The following is a 26397-nucleotide window of genomic DNA, read 5'->3' as shown; positions in this document are numbered from 1 at the left end:
TGATCAGCGAGTAGGGTGGTGAGTGGTTATCCTGGCAGGAAGGTGAGGTGTTAAGTAGAGCTTGGAGGTAGGTGGCATGTCAATTGAGTGATATGGTAGGTGGTGAGATGGTAGATAGGTGGGGTGGCAATTTATTTAGGTGTGGTCAGGTGAATGATGGGGATTAGTCTGTGGAGAGGGGTGGGGTCAGCATGAATGATTAATGTGTCAATTCTGGAGTTACCCAGACACTGGACAAGGATTTTTCTATCTAACATCTCCAGGTAACTATCCAGGTATATACATTGGAACTGTCAGAAGTATTCTATCTTGGAGACTTTCATCATGAATTCCAAGGAGCAGGAGAATTGCCCATTAGATGTTGAAACTTCCCAGGCTATTTCTGTGGAAGTCAGAGAGGTGAGATATCTGCAGGGTTCCAATGCACATCTTTGATTGTATGTCAAGTCTCTGACAACCTGAAGACCAGATATTTGTAAAAATTGTTTCTAAAATAAACAGTTTCATCTTATTGTTTAGCTGAGGGGCTATTTTACTCTTGTTAGTTCCTAATATAATCTTTAATAGTTATTGCTCAACCTTCATGTATGCTGAAATTATGTTCTTTATAATATTAAGTGGTGTTATTTTTATCTGACTCATAGGATGTGGGCACCACTATCTATTCTAACATTTACTGCCCATTCTTAGTTGTACATGAGAAGCTGTTGGTGAACTGCTATAGTCCATGTGCTGTGTGTTGACCTACAATGCTATTAGGAAGGGAATTCCATGATTTTGACCCATCAACATTTAAGGAATAACAATATATTTCCAAGTCTGGATGGTGAGTGCCTTGGAGGGGAACTTGCAGGTTGTGGATGTTCCCATGTATTCACTGCCTTTGTCCTTCAAGGTGGAAGTGATCATGAATTTGGAAGGTGCTGTCTAAGGATCTTGGTCAATTTCTACAGTGCATCTGGTAGGTGATACAACTGCTGTTACTGAGTGTCAATGGTTGAGGGAGTAGATGTTTTTGAATGTGGTGCCAATCAAGTAGGCTGCTTTATCTTGGATGGTGCTAAGCTTCTTGAATGTTGTTGGAGCTGCACCCACTCAGGCAAGCGCAGGGTGCTACATTTTAAGAAAGCAAATCTTAGCAGGACTTATACACTTAATGGTAAGGTCCTGGGGAATGTTGCTGAATAAAGAGACCTTGAAGTGCAGATTCATAGCTCCTTGAAAGTAGAGTCACAGGTAAACAGAATAATGAAGAAGGCATTTGGTATGCTTTCCTTTATTGGTCAGAGTATTGAGTACAGGAGTCGGGAGGTCATGTAGCGGCTGTATCAGGACATTGGTTAAGCCACTGTTGGAATATTGCGTGCAATTCTGGTCTCCTTCCTATCAGAAAGATGTTGTGGAACTTGCAATGGTTCAGAAGTATTTACAAGGATGTTGCAAGGGTTTGAGGATTTGAGCTACAGGGAGAAGCTGAACAGGCTGGGGCTGTTTTCCCTGGAGCACAAAGGCTGAGGGGTGACCTTATACAGGTTTATAAAACCATGAGGGGCATGGATAGGGTCAATAGACAAAAGTTTTTTCCCCTGGGTGGGGCAGTCCATAACTAGAGGGCACAGGTTTAGGGTGAGAGGGGAAAGATATAAAAGAAACTTAAGGGGCAACTTTTTCATGCAGAGGGTGGTACGTGTATGGAATGAGCTCCCAGAGGAAGTGGTGGAGGCTGATACAATTGCAACATTTAAAAGTCATCTGGATGGGTATATGAATAGGAAGGGTTTGGAGGGATATGGGCCAAGTGCTGACAAATGGGAGTAGATTAGGTTAGGATATCTGGTTTGCATGGATAAGTTGGACCGAAGGGTCTGTTTCCGTGCTGTACATCTCTATGACTCCAAGACTCTAAGTGGGTATATTCCATCACACTTTTGACTTTTGCCATGTCAATGCTGGACAGGCTTTAGAGAGTCAGTTGGAAAGCTACTTGCTGCAGTATTCCTAGCCTCTGATCTGCTCTTGTAGCCACAGTATTTATATAGTTAGTCCAATTCAATTTCTGGTCGATGGCAATCCTATAATGGGGATAGTGAGAGATTCAGTGATGGTAACATTCAGTGAATGTCAAGAGGGCGATAGTTAGATTCTCTCTGGTTGAAGCTGTTCATTTTTTTGAATTTCTGTGGCACAAATGTTACTTGCCGTTTGTCCAAAAACAAAATCAGAAGTTCCTGGAAAAGCTCAGCAGGTCTGGCAGCATCAGTGAAGAGAAATCAGAGGGTACCTCAAAACACAGTTCTTTTGGTTTTTATCTGGGATATTGTCGAGGTCTTGCCACATTTGGACATGGACTGCTTCAGAATCAGAGGAGTTGTGAATAGTGCTGGACATTATGCAATCATCAGCGAACATCCCCACTCCTGGCCTAATGATGGAGGGAAGGTCATTGATGAAGCAGCTGGAGATGGTTGGCTCTGGGACACGACCCTGAAGTACTTTTGCAGAGATGTCCTAGAGCTAAGATAACTGACCTCTAACAACCACAACCATCTTCCTCTGTGCCAGGTATGACTCCAACGGGAGGAGATAACCCCCCCTGCTCCCCAACCAATTCCCTTTGATTCCAGTTTTGCTTGTGTTCCTTGAAGCCACTCTCAGTTAAATGATGTCAAGGTACTGATGTCAAGGGCTATCACTCTGACCTAACCTGGCAATTGCTATGCTTTAAAACTTTGCGATATTCTTTCTCATTGATGTTGACTGACTCATCCGTTTTGATCAATAAAGCTCCTGCAATTGCAATTATTGTTTAATCATGCATGTATGGAGTGTTGCTCCCAAATCATTCAGATTTGAGCAATGAATAAGTGATGTTCCTGCATACAAACACACACTATATCAAAAAACTGAATATCAATGTCTTCTTTCTGAACGCTATGAACATGTATTGGAATTCCTATGGAATGGGAATTTGTGGTATCAAACCATTTTATAATTTAATATTAATTGACATATTGACAGCTTTGAAGATGGCTGCAACTTTTATCTTATTGTGCATCAACAAAACAAGTTTAATGTTGCAGAATGACATAAACACAAACTGCTGTTATTTCTTTGGAAGTAATAGTAGCAGCTCATTCAAAATTGAGGTTGCATCATAGTTGAAGGCAGTCCAGTGAAATATAATACTTGTAAATCTGCTGATGCGAGTATTGGTTGCAAAATGTATTTCCCATCTCGCTAAATATTTTTATAAATCTTGCCCCACAGCAACCTTTGTTGAAGCAATCAAACATGCTGCATGATTAACCTTAGGTGACTATTATCAAGCTTATTCTTCCTCATTTGAAATCAAGCACTCTGAGTGATGAGATTTTCTCCAGTAAGAAACAAATTGGCAGCATAGCATTTATACCCATATTGCTTTTGCTCACAAAGTGAAATTGTCCTATAATGATATTCAAGATCTCATGTGGAGAACCATATTGTTCCCAGTGGTTCCTTACTGCCAACTGAACCTGCATATAGCAGAAGAATGTTGAGGTATAGAGAGGAGGAGGGGATATTTTATTTTGGGGATTTTAGGATATTCAGCATTCATTTCAACTCACCCAAAATGAAAAAAAAGTTTACCTTAGGCTTTTTTGGCAAATTGCTGGCAATCAGATGGTGTTGCATAAGGGGAGGAGGAAAAAGCATATGTTTATTTTCATTAATTTTGCCTGAGAACTCGGAGAGGTGCAGTAAATGTTGGAGAGAATCTCTTCCGTTTCCCTTCCTGGCTATCACACATAACACACACACGCACACAGTTACACTGAAATCACACCCAACTGTGCTGCCAGCAGGAGTATTTGAATGGAATCAGTACAAAATAAAAGAAAAGTGTGTGTATATAATAAAATTGCTGTTTGTTTTTCTTCAGGCTAACAGTAAACATTAAAATGATCTTGCAATGTTCAAACACCCACATTTGTTCTGGCTTTGGGCTGTTTATTTTTAATCAAGATTGATCATATTTTTGTGTTGACACTCAAAAGTTTAAAACAGAAAACAGGCTTTCAACTTCCAAATTTAACAAGAAGCAGCCGTATGAATTCCTTTGTAGTATAAGCTGATGGAATGAACAAAGACGATGCTTTCATACTTAAAGGCACAATTTCAGTCTGCCCCTGAGTTTAATGTTGGCGTGAATTCGCAATTGGATTACAAGGATCTTATTTGAAAATACTCGGTCTCCATAACTGTGTCAGTGTAGTCTGAGAGATAATGGGTGCCACAGCTCTAGAGATTTCTGCTGCTTTTCATCAAATGTTTTTCTGCTTCGAAAGTGCTATTCACGGGAAGGTCGGATGAAAAAGGGAGGTAACTGCTGATCTGTATACTCTGAATAATGTGGTGAACTTCATCAGCAGTTTAGCTAGCATCAATTTATATACCACCTTCATCTTAACACTGATTTTAAAAAGGGACTTTTCTTTTTTGTGGAAGGATGTCACATATATATGATGAAGTATTGTTAAAAACAACCAACAAATCAGATTTCTAATGAGAAATCTAAAGTGGTTTAAAATAGTTTTATTGTAACTAGAAAAATCAAAAGGATAAAATATTGTCCTACAGTGATATTGAGCCTACAGGGCTTTCTAGTTTACTTGTGGAGGTAAATATTATGTTTTGTAGGCTTGACATTTTTATAGCAATGCACACATCATAAAGCTGAAATGATGTGGTCTTCGATTATTGAGAATTGTACAATGTAATGGATCCAGACTAATAGCTTGCGATGTTTCTTGAGTGTTACAGTCATTTCTTTAAACTGACAAGTAGCATTAACTGTCTTATCCATCAATAAAATAATTATTTAATAATCCATTGTAAACCTTGTGAAAATTCAGGACAGCAGAGCAGAAAGCGAGGTGAGAAGGATTGTGGAATATCAATGAAAATTGTTTGCAAATTTTGACAGAAGTGTACACTGATAACTTTGAAAAGATTTGAAAGAAAATCATTATTTTCAATCTCTTTAAAAATCTCTAAAGTGTAAATGTCCAAAGATTAGCCTTCATAATTTTAATTCATTGGTTTTGAGTAAATAATTATTTGCTCAGAATCAAACTTGAATTAAGATGCTTCTTCATCAAGATAAGACTACTTTTAAACCAAGGAAAAACATGCCTTATGTTTATATAATAATAAATAAACCTAACATAAATACAAATAGTTCTGTATTTAATGAAAAACCCCTTTCCATCCTCGAGTAGTTAGGGTTTAAATGTCAGCTGTTGGTAACAATTCACATCATTTGGTAATATTTTCACTCTGTAGATAACAAAACCATTTAAATTTGGTTATAATTGTAATTTCATAGTTACATTCTTACATGATATTTACAAATGATTTCGCATATCATATGATTAGATCAATTAAAATTTTAAAAATCCACTAACCTGCTCTCACAATGAGATTTCAAAAGACATAGATATAAAATATCTCATATTTGATACAAAAATGTCAAGTCTGATTTGATTTTGGTTGGGATGGTGTTGTTTGATTTTTGTCTGATCTAATTGTCTTTGAATACATTTGCATATTTCATAATGTGATCTAGTACAGCTAGTTTAGCAACATTGCGCAACTGAACAAATTGCAAATATCCAGGTACCTGAGTGAACAATGTGTGGTGCAACGTATTCTTGACAAAAACAGCATACCGAATCACTTACATACAACATTGATTCGGATGGGATCAGATTTTTAATACAGAATTTTAAATTATGCATTATCATTGTAATTTTAAAGTGATAAGCATGAGCAGAGAAGACACATTAGTGTTCACAATTATGGTTTGTAACCTGTTTCTCAAATTCTGCATGGCTACCATTTTGAAATTCTACATGATAAATGCGGCATTTAATGAGATTTTTCCAATCCAAAGTATGAGTTGATCCAGCTAATGAGATGACCAACATGTTAACCTGAATTGGAATGTGTATAAATTTTCATCTTTCTGGTCTACTATAAAAACCAAAGGTTTGAAAATAATTTCAAATCTGTTGATAGGTCCTATTCTGCAAATGTTAAGTGTTGCGCTCTTCCTAAAAATCAATTAATATTTTCACTCCCAACACAGCACAGTTACAATCTGGTAGAATACTACCATGGTTTGAACATCACAAATGTGCTGTAAATGCAAAGTTTTATTTCCTCGAGAATTGCTGGAATATGTTATAATTTGAATAGATCCAAATAATATTTAGTCAATCGATTCCTGGAGATATTCTGTTTCTTTATTATTGGTGTAGATGGATCAGGAATTGAGGAAAATTCCTTTAATTTGCAAAGTTTAATATTTCCAGAGAGATCCTGTGTAATAAACTGCAAATCCCTCCCCACAATCCTCAGAGATTATCAAGCCAAACTCCAGAATATTTGTTCATTCTCAGAACTCAATAGCTCCAGCAAAATTATAGCTTTGATCACCCATGTGATGTCTACAATAGCACAGGAATGATTGCATTCAGCTGAATACTTGATGATTTCTTGTGCTAGTATTCATCTTAACCAGATCCAATTCCTCTTTGAAAGAATTACATGGTACTGAGATGACTACTCCTCGATGGAGTTCATGTGGCATCTGTTATCTGCAGGGATTGGGTGACTAAGAAGCTTCTCTGATCCATGGCACTATGGTACAGTAAGCCATTCAGGAGGGGGAAGAAAGAAGAAATGTGGAGCTAGTAAGGAATATATACTGAGGGGAGTGAACATTCTGTCTGAAGCAAAGAGTCCAGACACTAGCGTTCCTTCCCAGGTACCAGATTTCAGGATACTTGCTCATGGCTGGAGAGGAACTTATTGGGGAAAGAGGAGGATTAGTTGTCATGATTCATGTAAGTACCAACACGCAGGCTCGACAAAGAAGTAGGTTCGGCAGAGTCAATATGAGAGGCTAGGTGCCAAATTAAGAAGTGGAGCCTCAAAGGTCATAATCTGTGTACCATTACCTCAGCCATGTGTCCATTGGCTTACTGCAAATTAGATTAAGAGATCATTGTATCACTCAAAAACTGGTGTGGGAGAAATAGGTTTTTGTTTTGTGGGACTCTGGCAGAAATATTCTGGAAACTGGGATCAGTACCAGGCTTGAGTAACTGAATAGTCAGGAATTATTTCTTCAAATTTCCAACTGTTAGTCAGGTGAAGAATGCTCTGAACATATCCATGGTAGACACATTGGGAGAGTTTAGATTAGAGTGGTGCTGGAAAAGCACAGCAGGTCAGGCAGCATCCGAGGAGCAGGAAAATCAACGTTTCGGGCAAAAGCCCTTCATCAGGAATAGAGGCAGGACGCCTACAGGATGGAGAGATAAATGGCCGGAAGGGGTGGGGGTTGGGGGTTGGGGGTTGGGGGGGGGGGGGGGGGGGGGGGGAGGGGGGTGCGGGGAAGGGGAGCTGGGGAGAAGGTAGCAAAGAGTACAATAGGGCTTTTGACTGAAACGTCAATTTTTCTGCTCCTCGGATGCTGCCTGACCTGCTGTGCTTTTCCAGCACCACTCTAATCTAAACTCTGGTTTCCAGCGTCTGCAGTCCTCTCTTTTGCCTACATTGAAAGGTCTACTTGGTGCACCTGAAGAAATCGTTTCTGATGGTGGTGCATATGCAGAGCTACACCTCTGGATAATAACCATCAGAGATCATAAGTAGAAAGCAAGAGGCCACTACCTTTCCAACTTCTTTGGATTGCAGGGTGCATTTCTCAACAAACAATAAAGGATAAAGATGGTGCTTGACTGCAAGCAAGAATAGCTGTATGTCAACTTCATGTTGGACAAAATCCCAGAGCCACTCACTCCACAATGGCTTATCTGCAGAGGCTCCCAAAATGTGTAGTGAGCTTAGTCTTAAGAAGTCACAACACTTAATGGAGGACTGTGGAGGAGGAACAGAACTATCTAAAACAATTGTAAAATAAGCCAAATGTGTGCAAGAAACATGAAAAGGCACACCCAGATGACGACAGTGTAATGAAACATCAAAACAATGATCAATACATTAATAACCAAGAACAGCCAAGGACAAAATCCATGCTTCCAGAAGGAAGATCTGGAAGTGTTATTAAACCACTGAAATTACATATGGACTCATAGACCTCTGTACTTGTGCATTTTTACAATCCCTGTCTAATGAAATTTGCTATTTCCCAATATTAATGTGTATTCACTTGTAACATATGAGTGCTATCTTTGAAAAGAAATGGGTATGCTGTATTACCATCTTTGGAATGATGTCCCTTTAAGTAATCAATGTGCAACATATCCAGATGTTACTACACAACCTCAGACCAGAGGGTGTATGCACTGTAGCAATTAAGGTACAGGGTGTATGTAGAGTTTAGGGGTGACTCAATGGTTATCACTGCTGCCTCACAGTGCTAGGGTCCTTGGCCTAAGGTGATTATATGAAGTTTGCATGTTCTTCTTGTGTCTGCATGGGTTTCCTCTGGGAGCTTTGGTTTTGTCCCACAGTCCAAAGATGCAAAGGTCAGGTGGCTTGACCATGCTAAATTGTCCATTGTGGCCAGAGATATACAGTCTAGGTGGATTAACCATGAGTCAATGTAAGATTTTAGGGATAGGGTACAGGGATGCTGTTTGGAGGGTCAGTTCAGACTCAATGGGCTGAATAGCCTTTTTCGACACTGTCAAGATTCTATAGTTACACTGTACTGTGCGTATACATAAGTTCATATCTGTGTGTTAGATAGGTTTATCTGTAAATAAACCCATCAGAAGTCTTCAAGTTAATGGAATGTTTGTACTTTTCTTGTGTTACATTTAGATAACATCAGAATTATATTACACTAACGGAGTAAAGTTATTGTTTTCCTATCAAATATAAATCATAATAAGGTTAGATTATATCTGTATTTGAAAAGTACCTCATACAAAAGCTTTAGAAAATCTTTGATTGCTTTTCTGGAATGAGATCTAGTCAAGGGCAGACAGCCACCAAAACTGTTCTTCCATTGCATTAAATGGGTTGGATTTTGCTGTGGAATTAAAACTAACAGCATCTTCACATCTAGATATGTAAGTATTTTCTGTTCCAATTGCTAAAACTGCAAATTTATAATATCATTGCACAGGGAACAGGACAACTGGGAGCTGGAAGAATTCGGCAGACTGATCCTTCAAAGATTGTGAACTTAACAATGCAATTGGGGAAAAGGAATTAAGTAAGAGTGAGGAATTTCAACACCACATCCATCAAAGTGACTGTCACTTCCATGAAAGGAATAAAAATAATCAATACAGGGCAGAGCATGTCAAAGCCTGCACGTGATGTCGTTTCCCATTTGTGAAAATCACCTCAGCGCTCTCCAAAAGGGGACGAGTATTGAGTTTAATTATAAGGGAGAACAAGTCAAGGTTTAAGCATTTTGAAGACATTCTTCTGTGGATTTCTCAGTGCAAGCTTCATATTTCAATACTAAAGAATTGGAGCTGCTTTTATGAGGAGTAGCAATGTAGGAAACTAAGAGCAGGACTAGAACCTCGAGAGATCAATGCTGATCATCTCCCTCAATGCCATATTCCTGCATTATCCTCTGATATATCCCTTGATATCATTCTTAACTAGTAATCTCTCAATCTCCATCTTGAACTTCCTTAATTATTTAGCTGTCTAAGCTCTCTGAGGGAGAACATTGAAAAGGTTTCCTCACTTTCTAAGTGCAGAGATTCCTCCTCATCTCCCTTTATTTTGAGATTGTTCCCCCAATTTTTTAGATCACACCACCAGTGGCAGCTTCCTATCAGATTCTGCTTTGTTTATCCCTCTATGATCACCTCTCATCTTCGAAGTTCCAGACAATACAGGTCCAGTCACCTCAATCTCTCTTTATGGGACAGTCCCTTCATCCCAGGAATCAGCCGAGTAAACCTTCGCTGCACTCCTTCCTTGGTGAGTATGTCCTTCCTTAAGCAGGGAGACCAGAGCTGCACACAGTACTCCAGGTGCAGCCTCACCAGTGTGGTATTCAATTGAAGCAAGATTTCTTTGCTCCTGTAATCAAATCTTCTTGCAATAAAGGATAACATGCCATTTACCTTTCAAATTGCTTGCTGCACCTGTGGAGAAGGAGGGTTGTCAGATGTGGAAGAGACAGGTTCACTCCTCTCAAGTGACCAGTACGGAAAACCTGTCCACACAGAGCTAACAGATATCACTACTTGCATGACTCACTAAGCACTAGGTACAGGTGAGAAAAAGGAAGAATCTGCTGCAAAAAATGCTGTCCTTGTCAGGTTCTAGAGCTGTTTCTGTGCTGAGTAACTGTTGAAAGTTTCCATGTAACAAGATATATGTTTATATTAATATTTTGATAAACATTGTAGGTTCTAATTCTAAAGACTTCAGCACTTAATCTCGGTAGGCATTCCAGTATGGTGTTGCACTGTCAGAGGTGCCCATTTTCAGTTGAATTATTAAAAGTGGACCCCATTCTTTTAGGTAAATGTAAAAAAAGTTCATACTTCTGTTTTTTAAACGAGGAGGATGTGCTGACCAATACTTAGCCCTCAACCAGCATCACCATCTGACCATTTACTCTGTAAGTTTAAGGTCTCACTGGATGCAAATCAACTGTCTTGTTCATTACAATACAAAAGTGACTTCACATCAAAAGTATTTAATTGACCACAAAATGCTTTTGGGCAGTTTGTGAAAGATGCTATCTAAATGCAAGTTCAGAGGCCCTCGATTTGGCGCTTCCATTTTGAGAACTCATCTCCGCCCTCTGGCCATTCGTTGGATGTTCTAAAGAGAATCACATTGCATGACTATGTTGAACTCGGTTTGCCTGGAGGTGTGGATCAGGAACCCAGACAGAAAATCCTACGCATTACTTCTCCAGGCTTTGTCACTTAATTTGAAAAGGAAGACTCCTCTTTCCCTGCCAATCCTAATGTCACGTTCAAACATATTATGCTTACATGCAGGAGCTGCTACCTCTGTAAATGATCATTTCTTTACTGCTATCTCTCTACCACATACAGAGACCAGTACTTAATAGACAACTTATTTTTTCTGACTTTGAGTTAGTTAATGGCATCAACAATTCACAGGTTAAAGTGGTTTTAATTGCCTGAGTTCTAAGTTCTTTTCATAAAATGGCATATTTGCTAACTCTAGGTAACTACTTCCTGGTTGAAAATAACAACACTAGCTACCAGATTAAGGTCTTCCAACATTCCTCTCTAGCTCTTCCTGCTGCAGGTGGCAGAGAGATTGAGGAGGTTTAACATCAAACAGTTAGAAGCAGATAAGGAGAGGCTGTAATAAAAGGCACTTGATGAAGAGTGAGTACAAAAGTGGATCAGGCAAGTTAGCTGGACAAGTGTATGTTTATATAGATCTCAGATGAAATATTTATCGCCATTGAGGAGCAATTGTGACAGTTTCAAGAAGCTATACTAATTAGGGATAAGGAGAAGGAAGCTGAATGACATGTCTCAGCTTTCTCCAGTAACAACCAGATCTTGCTGTTTACACAGTATGTGAACACTGTCCAAAGTGGACTGAAATGTAGATACCAAATTATGGTTGGAATCCGACAAAATACACCAATTATTGATTCACCATAGTGCAAAATGGAGACTTCGAAACAGTGTGATTTCAGTTCATCCTAAAGTATGGCAGGCGGCATAAGATACAAGTAAGTAGTTAGCATAAGCTCAACAAATTGTACAAACTAAGTCACTGCTTGGGAGAAATGCCTGAGTGGCAATATTATTGAGAATTTCAGGTGGTGTTAACTAGCTGATCCTCCAAGTAATCATTACTATTTAAATCAGGGATTCTCAGTCATTGGTAGTAGTTATTTTTTTTTTGGGTTTCTTGGCAAATCAGTAATGTCTAACACTGATGCAAGCAGCAAGTTCACTGAGAGAGGGAGTTACTTAAGCTTATTAAGCAAGGTACTATCCATCAATTCATCTGTTAAAAAGAGGCCACCATATTAACTTGATGAATTTCATAGAATTGAATAATAGTGTCTGTATTTGTGTTACTAATCCTAAAGCTCAGAGATCAAAGATTAGTTACAATTAAAGTAAAATGAACAAACTGGAGTGAAAGCAAGATTGATATGAGCTAAGAATATGCATTGGCAGCAGAACAAAATTTTAAACATGCAGTGAATTGCCAACATAGTCTGATTTATATTAAAAAAAAAGCCTGACTTGCCAAGAATATTAATCTCAAGGATACAGGCTAAAGAGAATTTAAGAAGTGTACTTTTGTAAAATAGTTGCGTAGTTTGGCCAACTGGCATTCGTTTCCCTGCTTTTCCGCTACGAGGGCAGTAGGGATACTTTGTGACAAATTTAAGATCTTAGGATTAAGGGGAGGATAATAGGAGCTCCACTATTCCATGGGTGTCAAACATTAAATTAATTGTTTAAACAAGTTCCCAATATGGCCAAAATATGCTCTCTCTAAACTAGACTTTAAAAAGATCCCTGATCCATATTCCTTTAATATACAAAATTGCTCGTTTATTATGAAGGAAACCTATTCAATGATGATGCAAAACTACTAATACGCTTTGTTTGTGATATAAAAATATAAATGTTTTGAAGGCAATAGGAGCCAAAATAGGCCTTTGAGCCTGCTCCATCATTCATTATGATCATGGCTGATTATCCACATCAGTACCCTCTTCCTGTTTTCTGCATATACATTTTGATCCCCACCACCTTAAGAGGAATCTGTAGTGGCAAAGATCCCAGACACACTTCCTTGAATTTGGTGATATCATCTCTGTGTGCTATAACATCAGTCCAACAACAGTCTAAATTCTCCACACATATTTTTTGCCTTCAAGAACAAAGACTTATTAGTTAAAAGTGCTTACTGTCCCCATAGTCAGTCGGAACAGGGAGAAACCCATTCTTGTCAATGCACACCCAATATTTTGGCCTCAACTGATTTCTGTGGCACAGAATTCCACAGGCTCCCCAGTCTCTGGGTGAAGAAATTTCTTCTCATCTGAGTCCTAAATGGCCTATCCATATCCTTAGACTGTGGCCCCAGATCTCGATTCCCCAGTCATTTAGAATACCTTTTCTGTGTCCATACTATCTTGTCCTGTTAGCTTTTATAGGCTTCCATGTGGTTCTTCTCATTCATCTAAACTCCGCTGAATACAATCCAAAATGATGCAGATGTCAGTTCTGCTGGGCCGAGAATCAACCTTTGTGGCATTTCATCCATAGCCAGAACACCATTCCACAGGTAAGAAGGGATAAATAACCGGAATTTCTCTAAATAACCCAAAACGCACAAACAAAGCAATGGATGTGCACTGACAAGAATGGGTTTCTCCCTGTTCCGACTGACTTTGGGGACAGTAAGCACTTTTAACTAATAAGTCTTTGTTCTTGAAGGCAAAAAATATGTGTGGAGAATCTAGACTGTTGTTGGACTGATGTTATAGCACACAGAGATGATATCACCAAATTCAAGGAAGTGTGTCTGGGATCTTTGCCACTACAGATTCCTCTGAAAACTTGTTATTAAGGATTCTTCCAGACATTCTTCAGGAGAGCAATCAGGGTTTAGACTGTGCCAGTGCTCCAAGTACCGCACTGGATCTATAATAAGAGATATTTCAGAAGCAGGAGAGTTGGCCTGGTAAGCTTTTCTTTCCGTCCCCAGACTGCCCACTAACTGAGAAACACGAACAATCTGCAAAGAATCTGCAAGGTAGGTTTCAGGTAGGGATTCTAAAACTGACTGGTTCACAGATGGTATTACACACCACTGGAGCAGGTGGGATTTGAAACCAGGACTCCTGGCCAAGAAATAGTGACAGTAGTACTGTGTCACAAAGGCCCTAAGGCAGGGCTTCAATAGTAAGCAAGCAGTTAGCACAAGACATCTGGCTTTCAAATATTAAAATAAGTGTTCCATTGTTATTTCATCAGTTTTTATAGTGGAAGACACCAGCACCATACCAGAACTTCAAGGGAGTCAGGGGGCAGAGGTAAGTGTAGTGGCCATCGCTAAGGAGAAGATACTGAGAAAACTGAAAAGTCTGAAGGTGGATAAATCATCCAGATTGGACAGAAGGGTTAGCTGAGGCAACTGTAGAGGCATTTGTAGTGATCTTTCAGCAATTGCTCAAATCATTTGGGGTCAAAGAGGACTGGAAATAGCTAATGTACATCCCTGTTTACGAAGGGAGGGAGGCAGATGACAGGAAACTAGATTGTTAGTCTGACCTTGGTCATTGGTACAATTTTAAGGATAATCCATTATTAAGGATGAGATTGCAGAATGATTGTAAATGCTGAGTCAGCATGGCTTCATCAAGGGGAGATTAGAATTCTTTGAGGAGGGTAGACAAAGGAGAGCTAGTGATTGTGATATCTTTGGGTTCCCAGAAGGCCTTTGACAAGGTGCCACATAGCAGGTTGCTAAATAAGATAAGAGCCAATGGTGTTAGGGGCAATGTACTGGCATGGATAGAGGATAGGCCAACTGGCAGAAGGCAGAGAGTAGGGATAAAGGGGTCTTTTTCAGAATCGCAGCTGGTGACTAGTGGAGTTCCACAGAGGTCTGTATTGGGATCACAACTGAACACATTACACATTAATGATCTGGACATAGAAACTGAGGGCACTGTTGCTAGGTTTATAGATGACACAAAGTAGGTGGAGGGACAGGTAGTGTTGAGAAAGTGGGGAGGTTACAGAAGGACCTGGACAGATTGGCAGAGTGGGCAAAGAAGGGGCAGATGGAATGGAATGTGTGAAAGTGTGAGGTTATACATTTTGGTGGAAGGAATAGAGGCAAGAATTGTTTTGTTTTTAATTGGTAAAGGCTTCAGAAAACAGAATCACAAGGGACTTAGTAGTCCAAGTTCAGGATTTCTTTGATGTTAATATATAGGTTCCGTTATCATTTAGGAAGGTAATTACAATGTTAGCATTAATTCTGAGAAGGCTAGATTACAACAGCAGGGATCTACTACAGAGGCTGTATAAGGCTCTGGTCTGATTGCATTTGGAGTATTGTGAGCAGTTTTGGGCCTCATATCTAAAGAAGGATATTAGAGGGGTCCAAGGAGGTTTACAAGAATGATCCTAGGGATGAAGGGCTTGTCATATGAGGAACAGTTGAGGACTCTGGGTCTGTTCCCAGTGGAGTTTAGAAGGATGGGGAGAAGGTTTCATTGAAAGTTACAGGATGTAAATTTTAATGATATCATGGGCTGATATGAATCACAAACCCATTCTCCTGCCCTCTGATCATGACTCTTGATCCTCATAGTAATCAAGAACCAATCTGTTTTAAATCCATTCAATTACTTGGTCTCAAAAGTTGATTGGAGTAGACTGTTCGTGGGTAAAGGGATGACTGACAAATGGAAGGCTTTCAAAAGTGTGATAACGAGTGTTCAGAGGCAATATGTTCCTGTTAGAGCAAAACGTAGGGCTGGGAACAATGGATGAATAAAGATATTTAGGTTCTACTCAAGAATAAGAAAGAATCATATATTAGATACAGACAACCAGAATCAAATGAATCTCTTAAAGAATATGAAGAGTGTAGGAGCATTCTTAAGAGGGCAATCAGGAGGGCAAAAAGGAGATATGATATAGCCTTGGCAGATAAAATTAAGAATAACCCAAATAGATTCTACACTTACATTAAGAGCAAAACAGCAACTAAAGACAGAATAGGGCACCTTAAAGATCAACAAGGTAATCTACGTGTCAGGCCTCAAGAGATGGGAGAGATACTAGATCAATATTGCATATCAGGTTTTACTGTGGAGAAAGAAATGGAGAAATAAATATTGATGTTTTGAAAACAATTCACATGAGGAAGTGCTGTGGAGGCCTTAGAAAATGTAGAAGTGGATAAATTTCTGGGACCTGATCAAGTAGGGAAGGTCGGGAAGAAATTGCTATCGGAAGGAGATTTACCAGGATGTAGCTGGGAATAGAGGATTTGAATTATAGAAATAGGCTGGATAGACTGGGACTTTTTTCAATGGTGCTTAGGAGGTTAAGTGGTGACCTTGTAGAGGTGTATAAAACCATGAGGGGCATAGATAAGGTGAATAGCCCCCTTAGGTGGGTTGTTTAAAACTAGGGGGTATAGTTTTAAGGTGAGATGAGAAAGTTTTAAAAAGGACATGTGGGATAATGTTTTTTTATAGAGAATGGTTTGTGTGTGGAATGAACTGACAGAGGAAGTGGTGGATGCAGATACAGCTACAACATTTAAAAGGACATGTAGTTGAGCATATGAATAGGAAAGATTTACAGAGATATGGGCTAAACACAGGCATGTGGGACATGTTTAGTTTGGGAAATGGTCAACGTGGACTAATTGGACCATAGGGTTGGTTTCCATGCTGAGTTTAGATCAGAGTGGTGCTGGAAAAGCACAGCAGGTCAAGCAGCATCGGAGGAGCAGGAGAATCAACGTTTTGGGCAAAAGCCCTTCATCAGGAATAGAGGCAGGAAGCTTCCAGAGTGGAGGTTTTTCCAGCATCACTCGGATCTAAACTCTGGTTTCCAGCATCTGCAGTCCTCACTTTTGCCTAGTTGGTTTCCATGTTGTATGACTCTTTGACTCTGATACTGAGAGGCCTGGATAGAGTGGATATGGTGAAGATGTTTTCACTGGTATAAGAGACTAGAACCTGACAGCACATCCCCAGAGTGAGGGGACAGCTCTTTAGAACTGAGTTGAGGAGGAATTTCTTCAGTCAGAGAATGGTGAATCAGTGGAGCTTGTTGACAGAGAAGACTGTGGAGACCAACTTATTGAATGGATTTAAAACAGATTGGTTCCTGATTAGTATGAGGATCAAGAGTCATGAACAGAGGGCAGGAGAATGGGTTTGTGATTCATATCAGCCATGATTAAATTGCAGAGCAGACTTGAGGGCCAAATGGCCTGATTCCACTTTTATGTCTTATGGTCTAAACTTTTCTCATTTTTGATGACTTTGAGTACTCTTGTATTTAACAAGAATGTTCCAATTAATAGGTTCGAGCTACAGCTCAACAATTAAGAACTGGTGACATATAACTCAAAATTCTCATCCCCTTCTAAAGCCCTGCGATGCAGAGGTACAGACAGAAGTATATGAAAATATTGGTGTTATGGGTGGGGGTGGGGGAGAGACAGGAAAGGCCATTTAATAGCCCCTGTCCACTAAATGCAGCCTTGGCCAGTAATTCCCACATCCCATGGATTAATCATAAAAAAGAAACATTTCCTTGTGGTTTAAGCTGGTGGTTGAAGTGCTCATCAAGCACAATGCTTTTTTCTGGGTGATGTTAAGCTTGAGTGTTGGTGGAGCTGCACTCTCTAAGCAAGCAGAGAGTATTCCATCACCCTCTTGACTAGAACCTCATAGATGGTGGACATGATTTAGGAAGATGGAAATGAGTTACATGCCACAAAATTACTAGCTTCTGACCTGCTTTTGAAGTTGCAGTATTTTGTATGGCTGGTCCAGTTCAGTTTCTGATTAGTGGTAGCTGAAGCACATTAAGAGTGGGGGATTCAGCAATGTTAATTCATTTGATTGTTAAGAAGTGATTAATAACTTCTCCCTTATTGGAAATAGTCACTGCCTGGCACTTCTGTGCTACAAATGTTACTTGGCCTTCATTAGCCCAAGCCTAGATGTTGTCCAGGTCTTGCGGCAAGCCTCGATATCTGGTCTTGAACATTGTGCAATTGCCACTTCTAACTTTATGATCAAAGAAAGGAAATTGATGAAGCAACTGGGTTCAACTGGTTGGGTCTAGGATACAACTCTGAGCACCTCCAAAGGTAATGTCCTCAGTCTGAAAAGACTGACCTCCAACCAACATAACCATGTGCTATGTGTAAACTCCAACCAGGGGAGAGTTTTATTGTGATTCCAATTGATTCCAGTTTTGCAAGTGTTAATTGACTTCACACTCAGTCAAATGCTGAAGGATTTCAAGGGCTGTCACTCTCACCTCACTTCTGGAATTCGGCTCTTTTGTCCATGTTTGGACCAAGGCTGTGTTGAGGTGCAGTGCTGAGGGACACTGACAGAACCCAACTGAGCATTAGTGAGGAGGTTAATGCTGAGGGAGGGCCATTTGTTACCAGTGCCTTCCATTATTTTGGTAATGATTGACAGCAGACTGACAGGAGGGTGGTAATTGGCTGGGTTGGAATTTGTTGCTTTTTCAAGGACAGGCGCAGTGCTTCCTCTAGGTTTCTTACTGGCCGTTTGGATAACCAAGGCTCTTATGTGGCAGTGACCTCCAGAATCAGAAGTCACTGCCATGATCAGCATGCAAACACCAATTCCCCAGCAAAGAACTTCAAAATGTCTGTGTAAACCATAGAGTTGAGAGAGAACATTGGACTGGAGATAGCTGACAAATTTCCACATTGTTAGGTAGATACCAGTGTTGTAGTTACACTGGAACAGTTTGAATACTGACACAGCTATTTCTGGAGCACAAGTCTTTAGTACTATTAGCTTCCTTGATATCACATGGAGTGAATTGGATAGACTGCAGGCTGCCACTTATGAAACTAATGTCTTCAGAGAGGGCTGAAGTGGGTCATCACTTGACAAATCTAGATCCAGTCCAGCAGCTTTGTCCCTCAGATATCAGAGGTATGAAGTGACTTTGAGAGCATTGAGAGATAGAGAGGGTATTAAAGATTTGTGCAGGCTTGAAAGTGGATAAATCCATGGGCGAGATGAGTTGTATCCTAGACTGCTATGAGAAGCAAGAAAAGAGATTGTGGGGGCTTTGACATTAATTTATAAATCCTCTTTAGCTACAGGAGTGGTACCAGAGAACTGGAGGACAACTAAAATAGTACCATTATTCAAGAAGGGCAATAGGAATAAACAAGGAAACTGCAAGCCAGTGGGTTTAACATCAGTGGTACGGAAATTACTGGATGGACTTCTGAGAGGTCAGAAGTAATCTCTGCTTGGAGAGGCAAGAATTCATCAAGGCTACTCAGCATGGCTTTGTCTAACAAATCATGTCTGGAGATCATGTCTAACAAATTTGATTGATTTTTTTGAGGAGGTGTCTATGTTTTTTGAGGAGATGACACTTGTGCAGTTGATGTGGTCTATACGGACTTCAGTACAGCTTTTAAAAAGGTCTCACTTGGCAGACAGGTTAAGAAGCTAAGAGCCATGGGATCTGGGGAAATTGAGAAAATTAGCACTAAAGTTGGCTGAGTGGGAGGAAGCAGAGGGTGATCATCAATGGATGTCTGTGACTCAAAGCTTTTGTCAAGTGACATACCATAGAGATTGGTTCTGGTCCCTTTCAGTATGTGGTGTAAATTAATAATCGAGACTTGACTGTAAGGGATATGAACAATAAGTTTACAGATGACATGAAAATCATTGATGTAGTAAAAGCGAGGAAAGCCTCAGAATGACTGGATAATCAGATGGGTTGAACAGTGGCAAATGGAATTTAACTCTGAAAAGTATGAGGTGATGCATTTTGGGAGGAGTATCAAGGGAAGGGAGTATATCTTGAATGACAGGATCCTAGGAAGGATCCAAAAAGATCTTGATGTGTTTGATCATTGATCTTTGAAAGCAGCCAGACAGGTAGATAAGATGGTTAAGATAGCATTTGAAATACTTGCCTTTGTCAGCAAAGGCAGGGATGAAGGTTATGATGGAACTGTATACAACATTAATTACACCAGAACTGGAGTTATTTGTACAGTTCCTCACCATACTATCGGATGGATGTGCTTAAACTAGAGAGGGTACTGAGGGGAGTAACCAGGATGTTGCCAGGACTGGAACAATTTATCTATGAAGAGAGACTAGATCAGCTGAGGCTGTTTTCTTTGGAGCAGAAATGGCTAAGGAGGGACATGATTAAAGTATAGAAAGTTATAAGGAGTATAGTTAGGGTAGATAAGGAGAAGTATTTCCCCTTAGAAGAGGGGTTAATAACTAGGGACCACAGTTCCCAGGTAAAGAGCAGGAGGTTTAGAGTGGACAGATTAGCAGTCTACAGCACAGAAAAAGGCACTTTGGCCCATCAGAATGTGAGGGAAAAACTTTTATCCAGAGACTGCTGGCTATCTGGAACTCGGTACCTTAAAGGGTGGTAGAGGCAGGAACATTAAACCATTAAAAAGTATTTAGATGAGCGGTCGAAACACCATAGCATACAATGCTCTGGACCAAGTAGTGGAAAATGGGATTAGAATAGATGATATTTGATGAGTAGCAGGGCCAGGAAGGACTGAAAGGTCTTTATCCAGGTAGTAAAATACTTTACAATTGTGAGATTTATGAGGATGGGCATTGAAGTCTCCTACCTAGAGTACATTCTGTACCCTTCCTCCCTACTGCACACCACTTTGTCAGCATCTTTGCTGGTTCTATCAAGCTGGTAGCATCTGTGATATTGTCTGAAAGGTACCATTCAGTGATTCTGACGACAACACACTGTTGTTTAACCACACTGTAGAACAGCACTCTCAACCTTGGTACAAACCCCCTGCCCTCAAAATATTCGCAAGCAGGATTTTGCATGGTCAGCATGGCTAATTCTACTGTTGTCATTTCCATTGCCTAGGTTGTTGCTGGCTGGTTCATTTGGGGTTTATTCCATTTAAAATTTGTAGCAGTTTGACACAACTGAATGAGCTTCCTAAACCATTTCACTACCTTCCATTCAGATTTATGCACTAAATCTCCACCATACTGTTGTGGTGAGATTTGAACTGATATCCCCAGACTATTAGCTTTGGTCTCCATTACTAGTTCAACTAAATTACCATTATATCATAATTCCTGTAAATGTATGAACGTACTATATGAAGATGACAGGACAACTTGCAAAGGCTATGCAAAAATCATATATAAAAGCAAAAGAATCCTTGACTTTATTAGGTCTCACTAATGCTGTAAAGACACTTCCAAATGTTAACATTATTTCTGCTACCGAGTTTTCCAATTGCTGGAAAATCATACTTCCATTATAAACCCTTAGAGCTATATTTACACACCCAACTTAACCCTCGAAAAAGTTAACTGCTCACCCCTTATATCACCTCTGTAAAATCTAAAAATAAATGGGTTGGAGTTGGGTTACAGCTTTGAAAAATACAGTCAGTTCTGCTATAACATGTGTTACTTCAACGCAAATTGGCTTTAACACAATTGAAGAACTTAGACCGTTATTTGTAGAACGTGACCTTTCCTTATCTGTATTGGCTATATCGCGATTCCGGCCCCAGCAGTTTAAATGGTGCAGTTATTGCGCAATTCTCTTAGAGCACAAGGTCACACGAGAATGGAACTATCACATTATATCAGAACCAACTGCATTCACACCTGACCTCAGCGTAGCCCAAACTTTCATGGTTGTGAAATTTCACCTGCACATCTTTTATATTTGATTTTCACATAATTGCATTACAGATGGGAAAGTTGGCTCTTAGATATGACAAGTGAAGCATTAATCTGTGTGTGGTCAAGGTATACACCTTTACAGAAATTACTGCAGAGTATCTGGTGGATCGGGATTTTGAAGCAAAAGCCTTGGTGAAAAGAGATGTTAAAATAGACAGATCAGACCAAGTGGTTAGTCATGTGAAAAGCAAAGTCGTGTAATTGGAGAGGTATCAAGGAGCTTATACGATTATGTGCACATATATGAGGACTATATGCTTACATGCTAGAGAGTTCAAAAGTTTCATTCCGTCTTTAATTTTGAATTTGTGGCAATAAATATTGAAAGCCACTTGGACACAAAATTTCTTTGATAGACACAGGCTGACAACATTTCCATTAATTCAAATCTTCTAAACAAGAAACCATGTGGTATCAAGCAATTTTTAGTTAAAATGCTACAACATAAAGAAAGTAGCAGAATTTGACCTAACCAATCCTTCAGAGACACTGTTACTAAGGCATTGAGGCTTACAAGAGCAGCTCACATTTGTACATTTAAAGAAGTCTTCATTTGTTGTACATCTTGAGTATTGTTCCCTCATTACAGTTTGTTGCTGATAAGCTATACATTTTGAACATGATTATCCCAATGGTTGCACGTATGTTTTAAAAATCCTTTGTTCTTAACAAGCTGAAAATTGTTCACAGAACAGCTATAATGTTACACTCTTCCAAGAGTTGTTATGTAGCTAAATACTGAAAGGGTTAAAAACATTTTATAAAGCAAAATTTACAAGTTAGTTCTTACCCCCAACTCAGGCTGCATTATCAGTAAATGGAAAGGCACACTGGAAACTGTTTATGGAATGAGAAAAATACAATCTATTCACTTAAAGGTTTTTGATTTAGTGCTTGCCATTAGCACAGGGTGTACAAGAACATAGTCGCCCACACACAAAAATATACACACAATGTTGCTTGAATGCAATAAGTGAACTTGTCAAAGTTGAAAGTCTCAGTACATTACGATTTCATTATTGAACTGGGGATGAAGCTATTAGAACAGCAGCTGCATTGCAAGTTTACATTCACCAGTAGAAATTAGCAAGCATTCCCTCCTCGTTGTGGTTGGAGTAGAAGTTGCAGTTACCTGACATAAGTTCTTTTCACTTGCTGATACACTTGCTACAACACTTGATTCCGATTTTGTTTCAAAGAATGCTGACACGTTCACTCAGAGCTTTCATTTCTGCTTCCTCTACCTCAGTGTTCTCAGTACAATCAGTTTTATGATTGACGAGGTGCATTGGATATTCCAAACCATGCTCTCCAGCAAACTGTTGCCAACGGGAATCATCACTCTCATGTGTGATATAGCGTTCTCCAAATTTGCACTCAAGCTCTCGTAGATCCAACCATGTTTGGTAGTCCTTCAAAACAAAGATGAAGAAAAGGAACAATCAAGCTGCATGGTCAAAATATGGCTGATACAGACTTGCAACTCTTTAGGCAGAATATTACAAATTATACCTTTCTTGTTAATTTTCTTGTTCACCCTTGGAATACTGGATCTTTATTGCATACAGGATTATTTGGAGAAAAGTGCTTTTTAAGGTATATTCATATAATATTTTAAAGGAAAAACACCAAATATAAGATAGTTAAAATGCAAATGAAGGAGAAATGGAAACTGCTTCCAATGAACAACAAATGATTTGTCAGCCTGCCTCAGTAAATAAGATCCACCTTGCAACCACAGAGTTGTGAAGTCTCTGAAGTACTTAAAGAGCATTTTGCTTGAGTTATATGATGACTATCAATATGAGCAGCACAGCAAGTTAATTATTTTGCAATACTATAGACAGGTAAGTTGTGTTGTTTAAATGGAGTCCAATCATAACCACAGGCTTTGATGCTCACTTGCTGTTAAAGACAAAAAGCATAATGGTTCACTTCAGCCACATCTCATCGAAGGGTTAATAACCTGTTGACTGAATGATTTGAGGAGCTCCGATACGATTAACATTCTGTATGCACAGTATTATCTTACACCAACATATACATTGAAATTGAGCAGTAAAGCTATGACATTTAACTTGAGCAGTAACATCTGATGAACAGTAGTGAATCCACAGTCTGTTATGCATTTCAGTCAATGGCCTTTCTATTGAAATCAATAGGAAATAGAATTAGGTGGAGTGTAATACAATTGGCTGTAATGTATACTACCAGCCAAGGTAAATAAGAGTCAAGCTCTCTTGTGTTGCAGCGGTATCATCCCTACACCTGGACCAGAGGCCTGGTTTCAAGCCTCACCTGCTCTAGAGCTGTGTAAAAACATCTCTGAACAGGTTGATGAGAAAAATAGGTTTAATTACAAAAAATGTAAATATGACTCCATTCCACAATGTAAAAGACATCGGAACCAGTTATGTGAGCAAGTAGTAGTACTGAATCAAAAGATGGCTGACAGCAAGTATAAACTTGGAACAATCAAATTAAAACTGACTATCAGAAATTATTTTAAAACCTTGTCCAGTACACATATTCATATAGCAAGGATGACAACCAGGATAGTTGTGATCCTGACAGAATGCAAGATTGGACTGAACCTCAATATACACATCTGCACATCCACTCACTTGGTCTTATTCCATCACAGGGAGTGTTAATAACATCCGAGCCAATTTCAAGTTATAAAATGAGAAGTAGCTAGATCCAAACAGAATGCTGCTTAGTCTCCAAGGTCTCATTCCCAGCACTGGCTGGAATAGGATTAACAAAAGCGAATTGAGAGCAATTTAATTATAGAAGCCAACATTGACTAACTATTCCATTCTTGATTTCTACCTTGTAAGCTGGGTGAGACTGATCTGGATGCAAGATGATATTGCAAAAGTATCTTGAGGCTGGCTTAAGAAATGATAAATAATGCAGAAAAGAATTGTAGAAAAATAAGTAATCTGACCTGCAACCAGGGGTGGCTGAGAGACTTGTCCACACTAAAACGTTTCCTCATTTTCACTTGCAGTAGATTATTGATGACATCAATAGCTGGAAAACAAAAATGCAATCAATTACCATGCACTTCTTTTAAATACAGAAAAATAATTGAGGTTCTAAGCTCCGTCACCGAAAATAGAAAATAGAAAATGCACACAAACAAATAAAGCTTCTCTGAAGGGTCAAGTGTTGGCTCTGTATCTTGACCCTGGGGCTACAGATTTCAAAAGCTATCCATCGTCGTCATTCAGCTGAATGAACAATCACAAAAAAATACACATTTGATATGAATTATAAAGGCTATTTACAAGTGTTTAGGCAGACACAACAATTTCATTTACCAGTGTGATTGTTACTTATTGTCGTAGTTTGTTCTCAATTTACACTGAGGTCTTATGAAAGAAAAATTTGCTCATCAGAAAGTTAACCAGGAACTCTGATGTAAATGACAAACTGTTGAGGTACACAAGGTTTCTGTTTTAATTTAGTTTTTTGGAAATACAGTGAATTATATGTTTTGTAATCACTTTAGGCTGATAGCACCTGTAATGTTAGCAGTTAATTTTGTGTACGATAAATAAAATGGGATCCCATTATAATTAAGCATTTGTAGCACTGTTTTCAATTGTGCCCCTAGTTCGATCTAATCTAATATATAGTTGTGTGCAGTCACTTTCTGCTATAGTTGACCAATGAAGGGGAAAATTGCGTCCGGTGGTCTTCACTCTGCTCAGTGGATGTTGTGCAAAGAATATTGTTGAGAAATTCAGCATGATCCATATTTTGGTTCTCACCAAGTTTTTCTAAGGAGCTTGGGATTTCAATTCTCAGAACTCGCTGTTATTTAGAAGCAGCAGCAGTAGGAGCCCACACTGGAACATGCACCAATGTTTAGGGAAGTGATTAGATAATAGCTCAGAGGGATGGAGAAGGAATGGTTGGCCCTCAGGGTACAATAGGGGACTCTGATGGAATTCAGGCAGAAACATGGCTGGGATCTATAGTACTATTGGGAGAACCTTGCAGGGCAGTTGGGAGTCTGTGGCTGAATCTCCCTTTGAGATTCAAAGCTAAATGAGAAATAGTGAAATATTTTTTATCTTATAATTCCATTTCTGTGCTCAGCAAATCTGTGTAGTATATTTACCTTCAAGGGAAATCTCCTTCCAGGGATTAGGCGGATACATGAAAGCAGCATTCTGGATTTGATCATGAATGTCTTCATCCTCATTAAAGGGAAAGGTGCCACTGAGACTGACATAGACGATGACTCCTACAGACCACATATCTAACGATCGATTATAACCTTTGTTTCGAAGTACTTCTGGAGCCAAGTATGCTGGTGTTCCCACCACAGAACGTCTGAAAGATTTCTCTCCAATTATACGTGCAAATCCAAAGTCACAAAGTTTGACCTATATTTAGAAGAGCACCAGGTCTGATGAGTATTAAAGTGATTGGGTAAGAAATACAGTGTGCAGAAATACAATGATATACAGAATTTACAGGATGTGTACTCAGACGTGAAGATGAGATATTCAATCTAACCTGTGGTAAGGGATCGGCTGATGCAAGCAGTACATTCTCAGGTTTCAGATCACAGTGAACTATATTCTTAAAATGAAGATGTCGCAAAGCAACAAGTATCTGTTTTTCCAAAAAAAAAGTCAAATTACTAAAATTGTTATGCAAGAAATAATACCTCCCGTTTATTCAATGCGTACTTTGGGAATAAACAAAATCGAGCTTGACTTTGTTCTCAGAAGTGCTCTATAAACATTAAAAAAGGAAAAATATATAATGTAGAATATAGTGATGTCGTGAGAAATAAAGTGTAGCACAATTCTCCAAAGTGTGCAGTGGTTTCACTTTTACATTTCTAAGCAAGGTATGGGTGCCTGGTTGCTGTGGGATTATGGTAT

At 39.2% G+C, this 26397-nt stretch overlaps 1 protein-coding gene across 2 annotated transcripts in view; it reads right to left on the bottom strand.

The window, feature by feature from the left end:
* Nucleotides 1-21449: 21449 nt before the first annotated feature.
* prkd1 (protein kinase D1) overlaps nt 21450-26397 on the bottom strand; it is a 350796-nt gene continuing 345848 nt past the window's right edge. Inside the window, exons 15-18 of one of the 2 annotated variants that reach the window (XM_072569009.1) lie at nt 26024-26122; nt 25623-25890; nt 24441-24526; nt 21450-22902 (exon numbers count right to left, since the gene is read on the bottom strand). In XM_072569009.1, the coding sequence (XP_072425110.1) occupies nt 22684-22902; nt 24441-24526; nt 25623-25890; nt 26024-26122 (672 nt within the window). In that variant the 3' untranslated portion in view covers nt 21450-22683. The remainder of the gene's footprint in view (nt 22903-24440; nt 24527-25622; nt 25891-26023; nt 26123-26397) is intronic. The other variant, XM_072569008.1, reaches the window with a different exon arrangement.

Source organism: Chiloscyllium punctatum, chromosome 4, assembly GCF_047496795.1.
Source record: "Chiloscyllium punctatum isolate Juve2018m chromosome 4, sChiPun1.3, whole genome shotgun sequence".
Classification (NCBI taxonomy): domain Eukaryota; kingdom Metazoa; phylum Chordata; class Chondrichthyes; order Orectolobiformes; family Hemiscylliidae; genus Chiloscyllium; species Chiloscyllium punctatum.
Note: the sequence above shows the minus strand (reverse complement) of the source record. Positions and strands in the feature narration are given on the sequence as shown.